Raw genomic sequence first — 20,004 nt, forward strand, 5'->3', positions numbered from 1 at the left:
GATGTCATACAAGTTCAACGCGTTTACAATCCGTTCTAAAGAATAGATTGATAGGTGGGAGAATACTCGGTGCTTTTTAGGTCGTCTAGACTTGCGTTCTTGCTATTTCCAGTCTTATAACTGTGCCTTGTCTCTAATTCAGAGATTTCCGCCAACGCTGAATAAAATAATCAATCAGTTGTATCTTTAAAACTTTCCAAGTCTGCTCTGTGACCTAGCCTATAGATGCATAGTAAGGACTGGTAAATCTCGTTTCAACTTTGTCGTTTTACCTTAACTATATGCAATGTCTGTTTAAAAGCCGCTTAAACAATCCTTTAAGGTGTTCTTCCGACTACAGCTACCTACGTGCCCTTCACAACGCAGGTAGAAACTCTTCAAGGGTCGATGGCGAATTGTTTGCTTATGCGCCAAACTGCTCGCTCAAGCTCTTCGTCTGCTCAAATAAGAACTAAAGTATGGTTAAAATGGGGTTTCCCCAAACAAGGAAATATAAATTAAATATTGCCTAAGTTAAAAAAAGATAAAATTTTGAGCACTTTATTTGCAGTCAAGATGATTGTTAAAAACGCTTGTTTTAAGATAATTTCAGTAGGTTTAGGATACTTCATCAATCGCGGTGAACAGTTTTCTGATATTCTTGCTTTGCAAATCAATTCACAAAATTCAGTTGTTTATCATCAAAAATCAAACTTGTTGACTCGAGATGATTTGTTTTAAGAAAAAAATTTCTAAAAAATCTTAGGCAGAGCGCAGATGATGTTGAACGCTAAATAATTCTTTGAAAAAAGCAGTTTGCATTTCCGTGTTTCTTTGGCAATGGAAACGTTCCATAAAGTACAATGTACATGAAAAAGTCAACAAGACAGCAAAAAATAGCCAGAACGCTTCAAAGCTCTTATTTTGACGATTGAACTGTTGATGTAAGGTTGGACCTGGTTGGTTGGAGCGACCACCAGAAGGCAGATCCGCATATTAAGTAAGTTAAGTACATGCGATATCTTTTAATTGCTGCTGGAATTCTTAAAATTCCTACAGGGGCGAGACAAATATTTGAGAGAAGCAAACGACGACGAACATGTATTTCAGACAAATCGATGACTCAACACAAACGCAGATTGCCGTAAGTCTGAACAATGGAATCTTCTCGAATTTTTGTGTCCGCCGAGAATCAAAACTGCCTTCATAGACACAAGTCACAACTGAGCTGACAATGAAAGCTTCATCGTGCTTGAGGAATGTGGATTGATTTTGCATTTAACGTCAACAAGGCCCCGCCCTATTTCTTTACCAGCCCTCTATGACGCACTCAATGTTTATTATTTTTCAGATGTTCACAATTCGCCAAATTTGGGATCACCAGGAAATCACCAATCAAATGAATAAAAAAATGTTTTTCTTTTTTGTTCTCAAGAGAAAACAAACAAAATTTATGACACAAAAAAATCTCACGGAGAAAATTAAAATAACACAACATTCAGACTTTTATTTACACAAATCTTATTGGGTAGACTGACAAAAATATGAAAAAAAACGTTCTAACATTTTGTTATTGTTTTACATTTCTACAATTTGCAGTAAAAGCAACTGCATTTTGAGCCTCAATATGAACGAGGCGTAATGTAAAAATGAGATTTGCTAGATACCAGTGACATAAAAGTTATACAATAAAGGTTAAAAAGCAAAAAATCATTTTAGCGAAAACGAGGGGCAGAACATAAAAAGGTATTTGATATAACTGACCACAAGTAGAAACAATTAATGCAAAGTAAAGGTTACAAAGCGTGAAAATTGATTTATAAATCTCACAAAGTCCAAGATTCCAAGAAAAGTATACAATAGTCTTTATCATTAATAAACATAGACATAGATGCTGGTATGATAACCAACAGATCATGTTAACGTGATACAATACTGTTTATTATACGACCTTAAACATTATTCAATCAATTTAATAGTATTAATAAATCTAAGTAGTTTTGTAAAGCTTTCGTCATATGCCGTCGCTAAAGGTAAGTGTCCACATCATGTCCCAGTTGTCTCGAAGTCCGTGGCAGACGTTTGCATTTCCTAATATTAAAAAAAAACTTTTCAACAACTTAGCGATTGTTGCTGTATGTACAGTATATGAATTTAAGTAAGGAAATTTCGGCGTTACACTGTGGACTGGATGTGTAACTTTGGGTTCTAAATCATTAAACCGAGTAAAACAAAATTTTTACTTACAGTAACAGCTGTTGCGTTTACCATTCTGCTGTTTGAAGCAACTGATGGTCTAGATGTGAGCTGTAGTCTTTCCAGAACACTCCTTCTGATTGCCTTGTTGCGTGCGATAAAGAGAATGAAAAGTGCAAAACCTAAAATTAATAAATGATTAAATTTGAGTGATTTCGTCACAAAAATGCAAAATTAACATTCCAATAAACTTACCCTGCAGTGAGTTGAAGATGGTGAATATATAAGCAAAAGCAAGGCTCACATCGCTGCTGTTAAAGATTAAAAATCCAAAGATCCAGGTGATGCCAAACATCACAAACAAAATGGCAGAAAATTTTAAACGTTGTTTTATTTCTTTTTCTTGTTGTTTTACCTAAATATTAAACGACTTCGTTTTTTACAACAAGGTTAAGTTCAAAAAGACTTTGAATTTTCACCTTTACACCAGGTCTTTTCGTCAGAAGAAAGTTGAAAACTGTGTAAACATACAAGATGAGATTGCAAGATAAAAGAATTGCAGCTGGTATTATCACCAAATATATCATCATGTCAGGAACTATCCAACATCTAAAGTAATTAAAATACGCTATGACATATATTCAAACCACAACCTTGTTTGAATTAACGTTTGGGTAGTACCAAAGCATTCTTACCTCTGTGTGGGTGGTTATACTTTAATGCGCAAATTCCCGACTGTTTGTTTGTCTGCCTGTCGGCAGTTTTCTAAGCGACGTTACTTAAAACGATTTGTTTGATTTTAACTAAGTCTCAGAACAGTTTGCTATGATACGAAGAATAATTTATCAGAATTACTTAAGTTGACGTAACCATGATGTTATTATGGAACGTGCATGTGGAATAAATTCGTTTTTCTGTATAGATTTCATGGTTTAAAATTAAATCAAATTGTAGTCGTTGTACGAGTGTATTTGTCGTTAAACAAGTAGGTGCTATAGTGAACAACAGTTTTTTTAAAGTTCGTAAAACGTGCAGGAAAACAGTTCTTTGTCTTACATTAGATATCACCTGTTTTAGCATAGATCATATGTGTCAAACTCCCGGCCCGCGGGCCACATCCGGCCCGCTTTACAATAAAACTTGGCCCGCGTAGTTATTTCATACATTGAACTATTTCCGGCCCGCGAGATCATTGTACAGTATAACTTACTTTTTTCAAGCAAAAAACAAGATTATATCAAACCGCACAATACAGTAGCACAGTAGTTGCCCCACCATACGATAGAATAAATAGATTTATTCTATCGCTTGTAACCTGGGCTGCAACAGAAGAATAATTAAAAATAGCCCAGCTAAAACTGCTCTTATTCAGCAGCCTCAGTTAATTAATTTTGGCAAGTCTAATAGTACGGCACCTTTCAATATGGCCAAACTTTCTAATGCAATTTCTAATTTTAACTTTCAAATGCATGGTTTCATTTACATTGTTTGATGCAGGCTACCTGTAGGAGGCTACGCTCGTGTTTGACAGAATGTTATTACTGCATTTCTGCGTATGAGCTTATAGTTATATAGCGTGCCATACCGTAAGCTGCGTACATTCATTTTTTACATATTCATTGTACCGGTCTACTTTGTGCTCATATTTGAGAGCGGCTTCTTTAAACACCGAATAATGCAGCACAGACTTAATAAAATATTTTTCAATTCATGTTGTTCCAACTGATTGCGCGGCCCAATTTCCGTGAAATACACTGGTTTTCCCAAAGCCTTGTTTTCAATAATAAGCCTACTTCGTGGTAGGTAAGCTAAGGTAAGGTAATCATAAACCGAGCTTTAAACATCAAACACTTGGTGTTGTTTCATTGCCTGTTCCAATTCATGTACGTTCAGTCATTTATCATCCTTACGGCCCGCGGCGTTAAATAAGTTTTGAGATTTGGCCCCTGGTGCGATTGAGTTTGACACCCCTGCGCCCTAGATCAAGGTCATGTCATCGCCAATCAGCACTTGCACGACATAAACATCAACTAACCTGAACTGTCCTTGTATGTTTGGTGTCTTGTCAGGGTTGACATCATTTACTTGACTCACATACCACTTTGGACTGAGTGAGCCAACTAACACAACCAGAATTAGCGGCAATCCCCAACCAAGGAACAGGAACGAAGTTAAAAACTTTGTGGTTGAAAAAGTTGTTTGGAAATATATTGGCTGAAAAAATATTAAATTTGTAAAATTTTGTAGTTATGAAATTTTAAAAAACACCAGCAAAACAGAGAAATGATTTAATTATTAGCATTGTTTTCAAGTGACTTCACCTTGTTAATTGAAATAAAAACGTAAACTGCCTGAGCAAACATCCATAAAAATGCGCTGATCAGTGCAAAGTGAAGAGTTCCTGCCACTGCTTTGCACTTCCCCTCATCCGATCTAACTCCTGGAATTTCACTGATCAGGATTAAAATGTTGAGGAGGAAAAGAGAAAACGAAAGATTTAGCATCAAAATTTTTGTGACTTGTCTCATTTGGACTTTTGTTGATTTCCTAAAAATAATTAAAGCAATGTTGAAAAATATGTTAAGTAATAACCTTCATAAATATTGAACAGCAAATACAGACCATATAATGAGCAGAGCAATGATCGTGCACAAACTTGCAATCGCTGATATTGAACATCCAATATAAGTAAGAATATCAAGTCCTTTGTCATGAGTGAGGTTGCCATATGCCTATTAACATGTAAGTTAACTTCTTTCACAATTTATCCTCAAACTACTTTAGACTTTTGACCATATAAGAGATAAAACTCACGAAAAGTGATGCAAAGTTGGTTAAATGGTTGCACTCGCAACTCAGCATTTGCTCTGATGAAGATAACTTGGTGCAACCTTCTGATGACCAATAGGATCCATCTTCAACCCAAAATGCACAAACTGATGATCCAAAAATTGCTGAACTCTGCAAATGTTTCGAATCAAAACAATGTTAATCATTTTACCCAATTGTAATTTTAAAAATTATTGTTTGTTATACTTAAAGATATACATGAAAGTTTTAAGCATCACCTCTTTTATAGGAAAAGAAATTTTTATGTTATCCCTCAGATTTTCCGTGGAAATTTCTGGATCTAAAATTGTGGCAGATATTATGATATCAGAGTTGACGAAGGACATTTTGGAATTATTTTCCGTTCCAATTTCATTCGAAGTTGAATTTGGACGAAAGAGCTTGTCACCGAGAAAGCTATAGAAGCTGACCTTTCCATCTGTACAAATAAAAGTTTTTGTGTTTAAAATAAAATGGATTTGTAATTAAATTATATAAGTGACATCTAATGATCATTAAGTTACCTTTGCTTTTACTGATAACTTCATGTGGGATGAATATTGAAGATTGAACTGTGTTTTGCTCGTCATAGTAGAGAGCAAAACTTTCATCGGTGAAACTTGAATTGTTTTGATTGGCAACTTTCAAACCAACTCCAGAAATATTACCTGCATCGCATTTAATGCAACAAAATATTTGCCTTTACTTTGGGAAATGTTTACACAAAGATTTCTTGTTTGCCAGAAAAGTGAAAAGAAACTTTTATAAATTTAAATAAACTAAACTGTCAACTAGGCTATACACCAATAAAAACAACCTCCATTCGTAGAGTTTGCTACTGGCAAATTTACAACAGCGGCAAACACATTTGTTGTTGTTGCATTTTCAAAACAACAAGTTTGACCAATGAAGTGAAATTGAAATTTCCAAGCTGTTTACTATTCACCATAATTACACTTTAAAGACAACAACCTTCAGTCGATGAGTTTTCTTCTGGCAAGTTGACAACAGCCACGAAAACATTTGGTGTTGTTGCATTAAATACTTCTCCGTCACTCACATTAACTTTGTCTGCAACCTGGTCCAGTATTCTGAGTAATCTATAAACGAAAACTTGACAATTTGCAACATTTCTAAGATCAAAATTTATGCATTTGTTTTTTTGTTTCACTTGTTTTAAACCAACTACAAATAGAGAACGGTGAAGCTGAAACAGCGGACACAGTTCATCAAGTTCGACAACTGGCGCGATGAAATGATTGTTTTAAGCTCATAACGTGATACATGTCTTTTCTTGTCACATCACGAAAAAACTGCGTAAATGCTGCTGTTAGGAACATGCTGCGTATGAGATGGAAATTTCAAATATAAATCGATCGGTGACGTACTTACTCGTGTGACGTTTAAGCGAGTTATCACAGTAAGTTAATCGAAAAGGGGCTAAAGTTGAACTTTAATGGATCCAACAAGTCACCAAAAATTACCATAATGGAAAATATGAACCCGGAATCTTTATTGTTTTTTGCAAGGATTTTTGAATTTGAAACATGTTTTTCAGTTTAAGAGTTTCAGTTTTACTTCTTCCAAATTGTTTTTTTTAGTTTGTTTTTTTTTTCGGTGTTTTCCGTTTAGATACTTTTTCCGGTTTAGAGATTTCCATTTTGATATTTTTAGTTTCGGTGTTTTCCGTACTGGAAGTTTCCCCGATCTAAATAAGTCTTCCCGATCTAATAAGTCTAAATAATTTTCTTTTTCAAGGATTTTTGAAGTTTAAACATATTTTCCAGTTTACCAGTTTACCAGTTTCAGGTTTACTTCTTCCAAATTGGTTTTTTTAGTTTGTTTTTTTTTTTAATGTTTACCGTTTAGATATTTTTTCCGGTTTAGAGATTTCCATTTTGATATTTTTAGTTTCGGTGTTTACCATATTAGTTTCAACAACCCCGATCTAAATAAGTCACGTCGGTCTAAACTTCCTACATCCACCATATTCTAAGTTATTGTGATAAACTATAACGGAAATCGAAATAAAGGACCCCAACCTGTTCCAGTGGTGGGTCTGTAGTATTCTCAATCTGCCCACGCAAATCACCAAACCAGTAAGACGCTTTGCATTATGACGTTACAAAAGGTTGAGGCGCAGCGTTACGCGTTTGCCGGTTAGGATTCATGTTTTTCGATTTTAGGTAAATGGATGCAGGTGAAACAGTTGTTTTAAATAATAAAAAGTCAACCAACCTCTGTGCAGTATCTCTAGTCAGATTTGTGCTCGGCAAAGCCGCAATACTTCCAACAATCTCCACAACAATGGCAGAATCCTGTGAAGGTTTTCACAGATGTGTTAAGTTTAAGTTTTATATGTGCATGACGTATTGGTATATTTCTTATATTAAGACTATATTCCACAAAAAAATCAAACCTCCACAGTTAATGTTGTTTCCGCTGACAAATTTGATTCCAAATCATTAATTTCTTCAATAGGTTCTAAACCTGACAACACACTTGTTGGTGTCCAGTCTACTTCAGTCAATCCTGGTGTTGATACGTCAGTTAATGCAGTTGATTGTGAGGTCATGGATGACGTATATGATGTTGTCGTACTGTTAAGACCTGGAACTTTGCAAAAATGTTGCAGTGAAACAGTTTGTTCTTAGTAACTGAGTTGCCAATTGTCAAGACAAAGATTACTTTTGTCTTCCATAGTTGAATTTGTTGCTGATGATGTAACTGATGCAGATGTTGTCGCCGAAACTGGAAGTCAACAAAACGTAAAAGTTTTCATCCTCATTAACCCAATCTAATCACTCATATCACATCATCCAATCACTCATGCAGGTTTATTTCATTCCAAAATTGCACATTGTATACTTCACGATTTGCACACAACGATTAAACTATACTGCTTATTGTAACAATTTCCCACTGATACCCAATACCTGATACATTACTTGTTTGTGTCAGGACATTCTCTGTCGGTCCAGGTGTTGAGGTGTTGTTCTCGGACACGGGCTCCGCAGTTGTTGAGTTGTCAACTATTGTAGTTGATTGTGTGGTTACAGGTGACGTAATTGATGTCGTCGTACCGATAGGACCTGAAGTATTTGGTAAAACATTAAAGTGCGACAACAGATTTGCATTCGTTGACTTCCCATTATTGAAATGTTTCTTAACATTTGCAACATTTTCAAAAACGTTGCAGTGAAACAGTTTGTTCTTAGTAAATGAGTTGCCAATTGTCAAGACAAAGATTACTTTTGTCTTCCATAGTTGAAGTTGTTGCTGATGATGTTACTAATGCAGATGTTGTCGCCGCAACTGAAAGTCAACAGATCGTGAAAGTTTTTATCGTCGTCAACCCAATCTAATCACTCATATCACATCATGTGTATCACTCATATCAAATCAAGTGTACCACTAATATCAAATCATGTGCATCACTCATATTACATCATCCAATCACTCATGCAGGTTTATTTCATTTCAAAATTGCACATTGTATACTTCACGATTTGCACAAATCGATTAAACTATACTGCTTCTTGTAACAATTTCCAACTGAAACCCAATACCTGATACATTATTTGTTTGTGTCAAGACATTCTCTGTCGGTCCAAGTGTTGAGGTGTTGTTCTCGGACACGGGCTCCGCAGTTGTTGAGTTGTCAACTATTGTAGTTGATTGTGTGGTTACAGCTGACGTAATTGATGTCGTCGTACTGCTAGGACCTGAAGTATTTGGTAAAACATTAAAGTGCGAATGCAGGTTTGTATTCATTGACTTCCCATTATTGAAATGTTTATTACTTCCGCTTTCCGCAGTTGAAGGTGGGACGGTTGAATTGCTTACTACAGCTGAATTTGTTGTTGTTGTTGATGATGTCGTAGAATCATCAAATAAGAAATAAAACAACAACAAATAAAACAAAACATGAAATTCAACCATTTTCACTCACAGATTGAAATGACTTATAGAATGTAATTGTGTTTCAAACAGTCAGGTATAAAAATATTTTGATATGGTTATGCTTGGTAAATATAAAGTCAAAGAAATATGAAACGTAAAATGCATCTCTATTACAAATAATCCGCAAAGCAATTAGTATTTAGGCTATGTATTGTGATGTTTTAAATTCTTCTATTCTCTTATATTCTATTTATTCTCTATCGTAGCGGTGGTCAGAACAACTTAAATATACCTATGTAGTATTAAGGCACTCAGCAAACAGAAATTAGCCAAACAATTAACCGACTTTTTCCTTTTTGTATCTACATTATGTTTTACATTCTGACAAACTCCTAAGTGACGCTTAATTAAGTAATAATTGCTTTTGTTCTTAATTCTAAGCTCACGATCTTTTAAATTTGATACACTTAAATTAATCTGAAACAAAATAAAAATAAAAATTTGGCATACTTTGAGCTAGAATTGATGGAATGAAAGCTACAATGAAGATTGTTGAAGTTAAAATTTTCTTCATTGCTTGACGAGTTGGATTCTTTTGACTGGGACAAGGTGCAGATGTTTCAACTTAAACATCAAATAACGTAGTAGGCTGTGTTTACTCTACAGTTATTTATTGTATGTAGAGAAACTTTATCAACTACATTTGGGTTTATGTAAAATTGTTACTACACAAAATGTTTTTGGCTGTTACTTAAGCGTTAAGATTAAAATAACACACATGACATACATTCATAGCATGTAATGTAAGCCTCACTATTCCATTCCCTTACTAAATAGTTCTTGCAGAAATTTGTACAACGTTTGCAACAATCAGCATGGAAATACTCCATATAGGCTAACTATTATCAACCTACTAACTTTCTCTTCACTTGTTAATAGTCTTTATATCGAGCAGGTGTCACGATAGTGAAACACGTTTGTAAGACGAAACGTTCAAGGACTGGGGAAATAAACTGGAAACTCATGACAGTAATTTCATGCACATCCGTAAAGTAAATTCGATCACTCTGTAAGTCGTGAAAATGTTGACCTCAAATGTCCGTTAAAGTTTTGTTGCCACAAATTGAGATTCTCGTGGCCTTAGATGTTTGTAAATTCAGTGAAAATGTGAGAAAAACTTGATTTGCTGAGCGTGGAAATAAGGCCTAAGTATAAATATCTTGCTATATTTAGCAGTTAAAATGATTATTAAGTAAAGGCATGCAATGTTGTTTTGCTAACAAATACACTCGATTGGCCTTCCTCAGTCCTGTTGATTTGCTTGAAACAAGGTTTTACTTACAGGGAAGGACGGAAGCGACATGACCCCTTACTCACTCCGTACTATACGTTACACGTTAAAATTTCCTTTTCAGGTTTCCTTTTGGAAAAGCCCATGACAAAATTTGTTCTTTCCTTTTTGGTGCGGGAAACGCGGCCGGCAAAAAGCATGCTGTGACCATAAATTCCTTTTGGTTGTTCTGAGGAAAAAATAGCGTCGCCGAAACTGATTTATTATGTTAAAAATTCATAAAAGTTTGTTTACGAAGAAATTTATTTCGCTTTCAGTCTATAGTCGTGATATCATCTGCGCTATTGCATGTTTAATGTACAATACAAATAAGTTATATTTATCAAATTATATAGGCCTAGATGGATAAATTGCCTTCAAATTAAGTCGTTTTTATTTCCTTTCACTTTAGTGCGGAAAGGAGAAAATTTGAAAAACAATGATGGAACAACCAGCAAATTATTTGAATCATAGCAAACATATTCTTCAATGGTTAGGCCAGGAATTTTGGCCAACTTTGCTTTACCTGACAATTTATTATTACGCAACGTGGAATACGGCGAATGACGTCATCTCTTTAGGAAATCCGAACACATTGATCGGATTATTTTAAAAATTATGTCTACAAATTCATTCGTCTTTGTGACGCCATGTAGTTAAATTTCACGTTAGACAATGAATAACCTTTCAGCCGAGTTATTTTATACGTTGCAGTGTTTGAAGCAGTGACTTAAAAAACGCTTTCCCGCTATCCTGACGTCATTTTCACTGGAGGCTACAATAGGAGTCTTACAGTAGAAAAAAGACACTTGATATTACGTCATCATCTTGTAATGAAGATTTTAATGAAACGAAACAGCTTCGAACGCTTCATTTGAACGAAGTCGATACCGGTCAGAAAGGGGAACCACCTGGCGTTTAAACTGCATCAAAATGCAAAGTCCGATCTATATCAATTGTAGCTGCACACGCGTGGATTTAACCCCGAACCCAAGCAGACAAATTGCTTTTATGCACAAGTTTGAAAATAATTCAACGCAAAGCTTCCAGTGACTGAGCACATCGTGACGAAAACAACAAGCGAGAAATGGACGGAAGTTGCAAGATAAAGAGAAATATAAAATAATTAAATAATTATAAACCTCGGCAGTTTAAAAATTTCTTCGCTTCATAATGAAGTTCCAAATAAACATAATATTACTGGCAACTTGTCAGCATTTAATGGATGACGATATGATATAAATAAACCAATCACTGAACGGTGTTGGTATGAGTGCAGTCAGTTCTTGTTTTTTTAAATAAAATGTGTTTATAAGTGTAAGCTTTATATCTGTGAGGCAAAAAGACTGATGGTCGGTCCTTGTTAATATTTGAAGAATATCGTTAAAATTATAGACGTCAATGTCAAGCACGATTAGCATAAATCCAAGTATGAAATTCCATCACAAATACTTATAATGGGCAATGGCTAAATTGTGACGTTTAACTGCGTCCTCTAACGGATACTCAAAATTGCCTACATCTAACCCTGGAGTACGCTGACGAGCAATCTTTCATTTCAACCGATTTGCCTATTGCGATGAAAAAGAACTGACGTGATGTTTTTCCGCTAGAAACTACGCAAGCAAACTCAACTGTGCTCGGAAAGAAGCATCTCCCAGCATTGGGACGTCGCAAAACTCCAAACATATAATTTTCTGTAAAACCTGCTTTTAACAATGGCAAAAACTGACACTTATAAGTTATATTTTATGGAAAAACATTTATAGATATTGGGCAAAAATCATGTTTGGCTACAATCGGGTTTATTCATCGGAAATGTTTTAATTTTCATACAAACTAAAGTAACTACGTCACCATTCAGAATTTGAGGAAGATCAAACTCCGTTTTTAGTTTAATTGCCCCCATTAACTAAAAAGGTTTATAAAATAGGTTGCTATAGTACAGTTATATAACTTTTTAAAGTTGTTCCCGAGTAAGCTATAATGACAATGTTTACAGGAGAGAATGCAACTTCCGGAACATATCATTATCGCTTTGGTTTGCGAATTTATTTTTGAAGAAAGTGAATGTGAATGTCGTGAGTTGTAAATTTGCAAGATGCGTTTCATTCGTTACAGGAATGTTTTTTGAACCAAAACCTACGATTGCAAACAACATCATTCTTTCATCACAAATAACGACAAAATTTACACTCCTGGCAATAAAGAGCATGATGGTTTATTACGCAATGATTTATACAACAGTAGAATAACATCAACATGTGTCAACACTGTCATGAATGAAGCAAATTAAAGTCTACTTTGTCACAAGGGTTAAAGTTTCCAGATTAAACTAAATGCAACCAGTTGCTGTCAAGAACTCGAATATATGTTCATCAGGATATTTGACAAAATAATCAAGAAAAGTTTCAAAACTTTGCACTATAATATAATTCGCTTAGGGTGAGATCTAACAAAATTATTAAAATCAACTTATTCCCATTCATTCTATGACGATATCTTTTAAAAAGAAACACAAGTTATATTAAACTTTTATACAAATGCTGTCTTAATATTAAATACTTCATCAAAAGAAACGAATGGTTCACTCAATTACAACGAAGTAAGTAACATAAATGTGTGAAGACTTGATCCGTTTTATCAACCTTTAATCTAAAGATTCTGTTGAAATCATGTGCATGTTGCAAGGAATGAGCAAAAATAATCTGATGTATAATGCAAAATATTCACCAAGTTTAAAGTTTTGCCCAAATCTAACCTTTTCATTTCCCAACGTATAAATTGCATTGCGTGTTTATTTCGTTTTATGACTCAGGAAGGATTTGCTAAGACTAACGTATTTAAGGAAGGGACCATAATTTGGATATGGTTCTCCCTATAACGGATAAAGCTTCTAAAGAGCCAACAATGCAAATTTAGTATTGCAGTCGCTGATAGAACGTTTTTCACGGTATACTGCGTTTCAAAATCGATGTACAGGGCCTTACAAATTTTACACTGTGTCTCAAAAGCGAAAACTATTACTTGGCTGCCGTATTGTCCACATAGATATGAAAAGGTTTAAGAAGTTTCAAAGCGGCATTTAAAGCGTTAATACACAAAGTTTTTATGATTCGCCCATTTTGGACGTAGTAGACAAGCTCAAGAATTTTATAACCAGTTTTTAAAGCTTTTTGCTTTCCTCGAAGCGACCGAAATTACGCCGCTAAGTGCTAACCATGCACAGTTTTACTTGTTAACGCAATATTACATTGATGGTTACCGGTAATTTAATATTTTCACGCCGACGCTGTTATCTTAAGTATTGGCTGATTGCGCAATTTTTTATCGATTGAAAAATAACGGCAGCTGGATAGTCTTATTAGATCTACAAAAAGGTGTTGGAATTCATAATAGCTTGACTTGGCACATATTCCCTTACATTATAATTTTATTAATGAGAAGGCTCCCACCAATACTGGGCCTCAGAGCACTCCACTATGTAAATCCGGGGCTGGCGTGTTGTGGTCGTGACCGAAACCGACGTTCGTTCCTAAAAACAAGACAAACAGTTTAAACAAACTTTTGCCATAAAACTCCAAACGTAATCTATTACATTTCATTGACTATTTGCGCGTGCCGTCATCTGGTGACCACTTATGTAATTTATAGCGAAATTGTTTGACCCTGAAATTGCTTTCAGTCTTCATCAAAATTTCGAAGCATTCTATTTGTATCAAATATAAACCTTGGCAATTAATCATACATCTTTGCAAACATTTCAAAAAATCAAGTTCGTAACTACAATGTATAATGATAAGTAACAACAACATTTACGACGTTACCTCTTTGACTCTACTTGTATTTGAAGCCACTGATGGCTTTGGAGTTAGTTTTAACAAACTCTCCCGGATATTTTGTTTCACTCCCTTTCGTCGAATGAAAATAATAAAAAGAGTGAATCCTGTGACATGTAGAAAGTAATTACATTCTTGTAAATACAACAGAGCAATGTAAGAAAAACTTTCCCAATAACTCACCCTGCAGTGAGTTGAAGATGGTGAATATATAAGCAAAAGCAAGGCTCACATCGCTGCTGTTAAAGATTAAAAATCCAAAGATCCAGGTGATGCCAAACATCACAAACAAAGTCAGCGAAAATCTTAAGTTGGTTTTAAGTTGGCCTTCACGTTGTTTCATTGACTGAAGTGAGTAAGTTTGTTACGAATCTTTTAGCACGAAGAAGAAACAGAATAAACTACAGACTTGCACACTTTCACATTAGTTGACTGAAAATACGAAACTCGAGAGTACAATTAAAGTTACAATATAACATCGACAACAATGTAAAATTGAAACATTGATAAAATGATAGCTGAAGTTGAAATCAATTCCTCGCCTTTTCTCCAGGTCTCTTTTGCAAAAGATACTTAATAGTGGAGCAAACATACAAGAACAGAATGCAAGATAGAAGAATTGCAGCTGGTATTATCACCAGATATATCATCATATCAGGAACTATCCAACACCTACGCAAAAGAAGAAACACAAATTTTTTTTTAAACGAACACTTTGTTCATACAAACGATGACGATTTATACAAAAGGTTCTTAAAGGTTTGGTCATCGCCAATTGGCTTTTAAACTTCAACTAACCTAAACTGTCCTTGTATTTTTGGTGTTTTGTCAGGGTTGACATCATTTACTTGACTCACATACCACTCTGGTTTGAGTGTAGCAAACAACACAACTAGAATTAGTGGCAATCCCCAACCAAGAAATAAGAATGATATTATGAACTTTTTTGATGAAAAATATACTTTAAAGTATATTGGCTGAAAAAGCAACAAAAAAACAGAAAATAATTTTCAAAATGCTTGACAAGTTTGGCTAAGTTGTTAGTGGTAGGTTGGTTAGTTAAAATATTACCTTAATTATTGAAATAAAAACAGGAACAGCTTGAGCAAACATCCATAAAAATGTGCTGATCAGTGCAAAGTGAAGAGTTCCTGCCACTGCTCTGCACTTCTCCTCATCCGATCTAACTCCTGGAATTTCACTGATCAGGATTAAAATGTTGAGGAGGAAAAGAGACAATGAAAGATTGAGCATCACAAACTTTGTGCTTTGTTTCATTTGAACTTTGATAGATTTCCTGATAAAATAATTGAGATCAAACCCAAAAATGGCAACGATAATAATCACTGCTAAGAAACAAAATCTTAAAAATGGTATTTTTTGAAACACTTTTTATAACAGAAACCGGCTTGACAAGCTTTTTAAAACCGATAAGTTTTCAGGAACCTGTATGCACAAGCTGGTCTCTAAGTAAGTTTCTATGCGCTTCAAACATGTTATGGTATTTTCAAATCAAAATACACTGGACATTCAGTAGACTAGATATTACTACTACTTGAAAAATACAAAGCAAAGACGAATTCGTTTTGATAAAATTGCTTTGAAACTTTGAAACTTTGAAGCTTTATAAAAAATATCGTTGATATGTTTCATGCCTAGAAAAACTACAAACCATATGATCAACAGAGCAATGATCGTGCACAAACTTGCAATCGCTGATATTGTACATCCAACATAAGTTAGAATATCAAGTCCTTTGTCATGAGTGAGGTTGCCATACGCCTGTTTGTAGGTAAAATTAGTCAATGTATCATCTAACACGTAAAAGTTTTCAAAAAAAAAACTATACTCACAAAAAGTGATGCAAAGTTGGTTAAATGGTTGCACTCGCAACGCAGCAATTGGTCTGATGAAGGTAACTTGGTGCAACCTTCTGATGACCAATAGGATCCATCTTCAACCCAAAATCCACAAACTGATGAACCAAAAATTGCTGAACTCTGCAAATGTTATGACTCAAAACAATGTTAATCATTTTACCCAATTGCAATTTTAAAACTTATTGTTTGTTATACTTAAAGATATACATGAAAGTTTTAAGAATCACCTCATTTATACGAAAAGAAATTTTTATGTTATCCCTCAGATTTTCCGTGGAAATTTCAGGGTCTAAAATTGTGGCAGATATTATGATATCAGAGTTGACGAAGGACTTTTTGGAATTAGTTTCCGTTCCAATGATATTAGAAGATGAATTTGGACGAAAGAAACTGTCACCGAGAAAGCTATAGAAGCTGACCTTTCCATCTGAACAATCAAACTTTTTTATGTTAAAGATCAAAATGGATTTGTAATTAAAATATATAAGTGACATCCTATGATCATCAATTCACCTTTACTTTTACTGATAACTTCATATGGGATGAATATTGAAGATTGAATTGTGTTGTGCTCTTCATAGTAGAGAGCAAAACTTTCATCGGTGAAACTTGATATGTTTTCATTGACAACTTTCAAACCAACTCCAGAAAAATTACCTGCATCACATTTAATACAACAAATTATTTGCAGCTGTTTGGGCGAAATGTTTTCACTAAGATTTCTTGTTTGCCAGAAAAGTGAAAAGAAACTTTTGTAAATTTAAATAAACTAAACTATCAACTATACACCAATAACAACAACCTCCATTCGTCGAGTTTACTCCTGGCAAATTTGCAACAGCAGCAAACACATTTGGTTTTGTTGCATTTTAAGAACAACCAGTTTGAACAATGATGTGAAAATAAAATTCCTATGCTGTTTAAAATTCACCATAATTACACTTGAAAGACAACAACCTTCAATTGAGGAGTTTGCTCCTGGCAAGTTGACAACAGCCACGAAAACAGTTGGTGTTGTTGCATTAAATACTTCTCCGTCACTCACATTAACTTTGTCTGCAACCTGGTCCAGTATTCTGAGTAGTCTATAAACGAAAACTTGACAATTTACAACGTTTCTAAGGTCAAAGATTATGCATTTGTTTTTTGTTTCAGTTGTTTAAAACCAACTACAAGGAGAGCACGGTGAAGCTGAAACAGCGGACACCGTTCATCAAGTTCGACAACTGGCGTGATGAAATGATTGTTTTAAGCTCATAACGTGATACATGTCTTTTCTTGTCACATCACGATAAAACTGCATAAATGCTGCTGCTAGGGGCATGCTGCGTATGAGATGGAAATTTCAAATTTAAATCGATCGGTGACGTACTTACTCGTGCGACCTTTAAGAGAGTTATCACAGTAAGTTAATCGAAAAGGGGCTAAAGTTGTACTTTAATGGATCCAACAAGTCACCAAAAAATACCATAATGGAAAATATGATCCGGGAATTTTTATTTTCTTTTGCAAAGGATTTTTGAAGTTTAACCGTATTTTCCAGTTTACCAATTTCAGGTTTACTTCTTCCAAATTGGTGTTTTTAGTTTGGTTATTTTTTGGTGTTTACCGTTTAGATATTTTTTCCGGTTTAGAGATTTCTATTTTGATATTTTTAGTTTCGGTGTTTACCATATTATAGTTTCAACAACCCCGATCTAAATAAGTCACGTCGGTCTAAACTTCCTACAACCTGTTCCAGTGGTGGGTCTGTAGTATTCCCAATCAGCCCACGCAAATCACCAAACCAGTGAGACGCTTTGCATTATGACATTACAAAAGGTTGAGGCTCAGCGTTACGCGTTTGCCGGTTAGGGTTGGTGTTTGGCAATTTTCAGTAAATGGATGCAGGTGAAACAGTTGTCTTAAATGGTAAAAAATCAACTAACCTCGGTCCGCTATCTTCAGTCAGATTTGTGCTCGGCAAAGCCGCGATACTTCCAACAATCTCCACAACAATGGCAGAATCCTGTGAAGGTTTTCACAGATGTGTTGAGTATAAGTTCTACACGTGCATGACGTATTGGTCTATATCTCATATTAAGACTATATACCACAAAAAATCAAACCTCCGCAGTTAATGTTGTTTCCGCTGAAACAATTGATTCCAAATCATTGATTTTTTCAATAGGTTCTAAACCTGACAACACACTTGTTGGTGTCCAGTCTACTTCAGTCAATCCTGGTGTTGACACGTCAGTTAATGCAGTTGATTGTGAGGTCATGGATGACGTATATGATGTTGTCGTACTGTTAAGACCTGGAACATTTGCAAAAAGGTTGCAGTGAAACAGTTTATTCTTAGTAAATGAGTTGCCAATTGTCAAGACAAAGATTACTTTTGTCTTCCATAGTTGAATTTGTTGCTGATGATGTAGCTGATGCAGATGTTGTCGCCGCAACTGGAAGTCAACAAAACGTAAACGTTGTTATCGTCGTCGACCCAATGTAATCACTCATATCAAATCATGTGCATCACTCATATCACATCATCCAATCACTCATGCAGGTTTATTTCATTTCAAAATTGCACATTGTATACTTCACGATTTGCACACAACGATTAAACTATACTGCTTATTGTAACAATTTCCCACTGATACTCAATACCTGATACATTATTTGTTTGTGTCAAGACATTCTCTGTCGGTCCAAGTGTTGAGGTGTTGTTCTCGGACATGGGCTCCGCAGTTGTTGAGTTGTCAATTATTGTAGTTGATTGTGTGGTTACAGGTGACGTAATTGATGTCGTCGTACTGCTAGGACCTGAAGTATTTGGTAAAACATTAAAGTGCAACAGCAGATTTGCATTCGTTGACTTCCCATTATTGAAATGTTTATTAACATTTGCAACATTTTCAAAAACGTTGCAGTGAAACAGTTTGTTCTTAGTAACTGAGTTGCCAATTGTCAAGACAAAGATTACTTTTGTCTTCCATAGTTGAAGTTGTTGCTGATGATGTTACTGATGCAGATGTTATCGCCGCAACTGAAAGTCAACAAAACGTAAAAGTTTTCATCGTCGTCAACCCAATCTAATCACTCATACCATATCATGTGTATCAATCATGTCAAATCATGTGCACCACTCATATCAAATCATGTGCATCACTCATATCACATCATCCAATCATTCATGCAGGTTTCTTTCATTTCAAAATTGCACATTGTATACTTCACGATTTGCACACAACGATTAAACTATACTGCTTATTGTAACAATTTCCCACTGATACCCAATACCTGATACATTATTTGTTTGTGTCAAGACATTCCCTGTCGGTCCAGGTGTTGAGACGTTGTACTCGGAATAGTCCTCTATGATAGGTCTCGAGTAGACATAGTCGTACCCGTAATCGTCCTCAGATGTTGAGTTGTCAGTTATTGTAGCTGATTGTGTGGTTACAGGTGACGTATATGATGTCGTTGTACTGCTAGGACCTGAAGTATTTGGTAAAACATTAAAGTGCCACAAAAGGTTTGTAACCATTGACTTCCCATTATTGAAATGTTTATTACTTCCGCTTTCCGCAGTTGAAGGTGGGACGGTTGAATTGCTTACTACAGCTGAAGTTGTTGTTGTTGTTGATGTCATCGTACTGCTAGGACCTGAAGTATTTGGTAAAACATTAAAGCGCCACAACAGGTTTGTAACCATTGACTTCCTATTATTAAAATGTTTATTACTTTCGCTCTCCGCAGTTGAAGGTGGGACGGTTGAATTGCTTGCTACAGCTGAAGTTGTTGTTGTTGTTGATGTCATCGTACTGCTAGGACCTGAAGTATTTGGTAAAACATTAAAGTGCCACAACAGGTTTGTAACCATTGACTTCCTATTATTAAAATGTTTATTACTTTCGCTCTCCGCAGTTGAAGGTGGGATGGTGGAATTGCTTGCTACAGCTGAATTTGTTGTTGTTGTTGATGATGTCGTACTGCTAGGACCTGAAGTATTTGGCAAAACATTAAAGTGCCACAACAGGTTTGTAACCATTGACTTCCTATTATT

General features: G+C 35.1%; 2 protein-coding genes across 6 annotated transcripts; both read right to left on the bottom strand.

Annotated features, from left to right (window-relative positions):
- Positions 1 to 1,439: 1,439 nt before the first annotated feature.
- LOC143468973 (adhesion G-protein coupled receptor G2-like) lies at positions 1,440 to 9,626 on the bottom strand. 5 transcript variants are annotated; one of them, XM_076966472.1, is made up of 19 exons: positions 9,418 to 9,626; positions 8,808 to 8,855; positions 8,574 to 8,729; positions 8,257 to 8,319; positions 7,941 to 8,096; positions 7,693 to 7,755; positions 7,424 to 7,620; positions 7,243 to 7,322; positions 5,977 to 6,104; positions 5,529 to 5,672; positions 5,244 to 5,443; positions 4,990 to 5,136; positions 4,798 to 4,907; positions 4,497 to 4,722; positions 4,211 to 4,389; positions 2,655 to 2,784; positions 2,431 to 2,590; positions 2,227 to 2,357; positions 1,440 to 2,070 (listed from the first exon to the last, which is right to left on the bottom strand). In XM_076966472.1, the coding sequence occupies exons 1-19, from the start codon at positions 9,479 to 9,481 to the stop codon at positions 2,026 to 2,028; spliced, it is 2,427 nt and encodes an 808-aa protein (XP_076822587.1). In that variant the 5' UTR covers positions 9,482 to 9,626; the 3' UTR covers positions 1,440 to 2,025. The 5 variants fall into 5 exon arrangements, with proteins under 5 accessions (XP_076822587.1, XP_076822585.1, XP_076822584.1 ...); XM_076966470.1 differs by lacking the exon at positions 9,418 to 9,626 and having other exon boundaries at positions 7,953 to 8,096; positions 8,808 to 8,987; XM_076966469.1 differs by lacking the exon at positions 9,418 to 9,626 and having other exon boundaries at positions 7,424 to 7,614; positions 8,808 to 8,987.
- Positions 9,627 to 12,442: 2,816 nt separating this feature from the next.
- On the bottom strand, positions 12,443 to 19,934 carry LOC143469106 (adhesion G-protein coupled receptor G6-like). The gene is made up of 20 exons (XM_076966669.1): positions 19,851 to 19,934; positions 19,683 to 19,772; positions 19,515 to 19,604; positions 19,239 to 19,436; positions 18,922 to 18,984; positions 18,606 to 18,761; positions 18,335 to 18,397; positions 18,065 to 18,255; positions 17,885 to 17,964; positions 16,914 to 17,041; positions 16,470 to 16,613; positions 16,184 to 16,383; positions 15,930 to 16,076; positions 15,749 to 15,858; positions 15,148 to 15,373; positions 14,875 to 15,053; positions 14,619 to 14,748; positions 14,260 to 14,422; positions 14,065 to 14,183; positions 12,443 to 13,772 (listed from the first exon to the last, which is right to left on the bottom strand). The coding sequence occupies exons 2-20, from the start codon at positions 19,756 to 19,758 to the stop codon at positions 13,674 to 13,676; spliced, it is 2,562 nt and encodes an 853-aa protein (XP_076822784.1). The 5' UTR covers positions 19,759 to 19,772; positions 19,851 to 19,934; the 3' UTR covers positions 12,443 to 13,673.
- Positions 19,935 to 20,004: the final 70 nt, after the last annotated feature.

The sequence above is a fragment of the Clavelina lepadiformis genome, chromosome 8, assembly GCF_947623445.1.
Source record: "Clavelina lepadiformis chromosome 8, kaClaLepa1.1, whole genome shotgun sequence".
Taxonomy (NCBI): Eukaryota; Metazoa; Chordata; class Ascidiacea; order Aplousobranchia; family Clavelinidae; genus Clavelina; species Clavelina lepadiformis.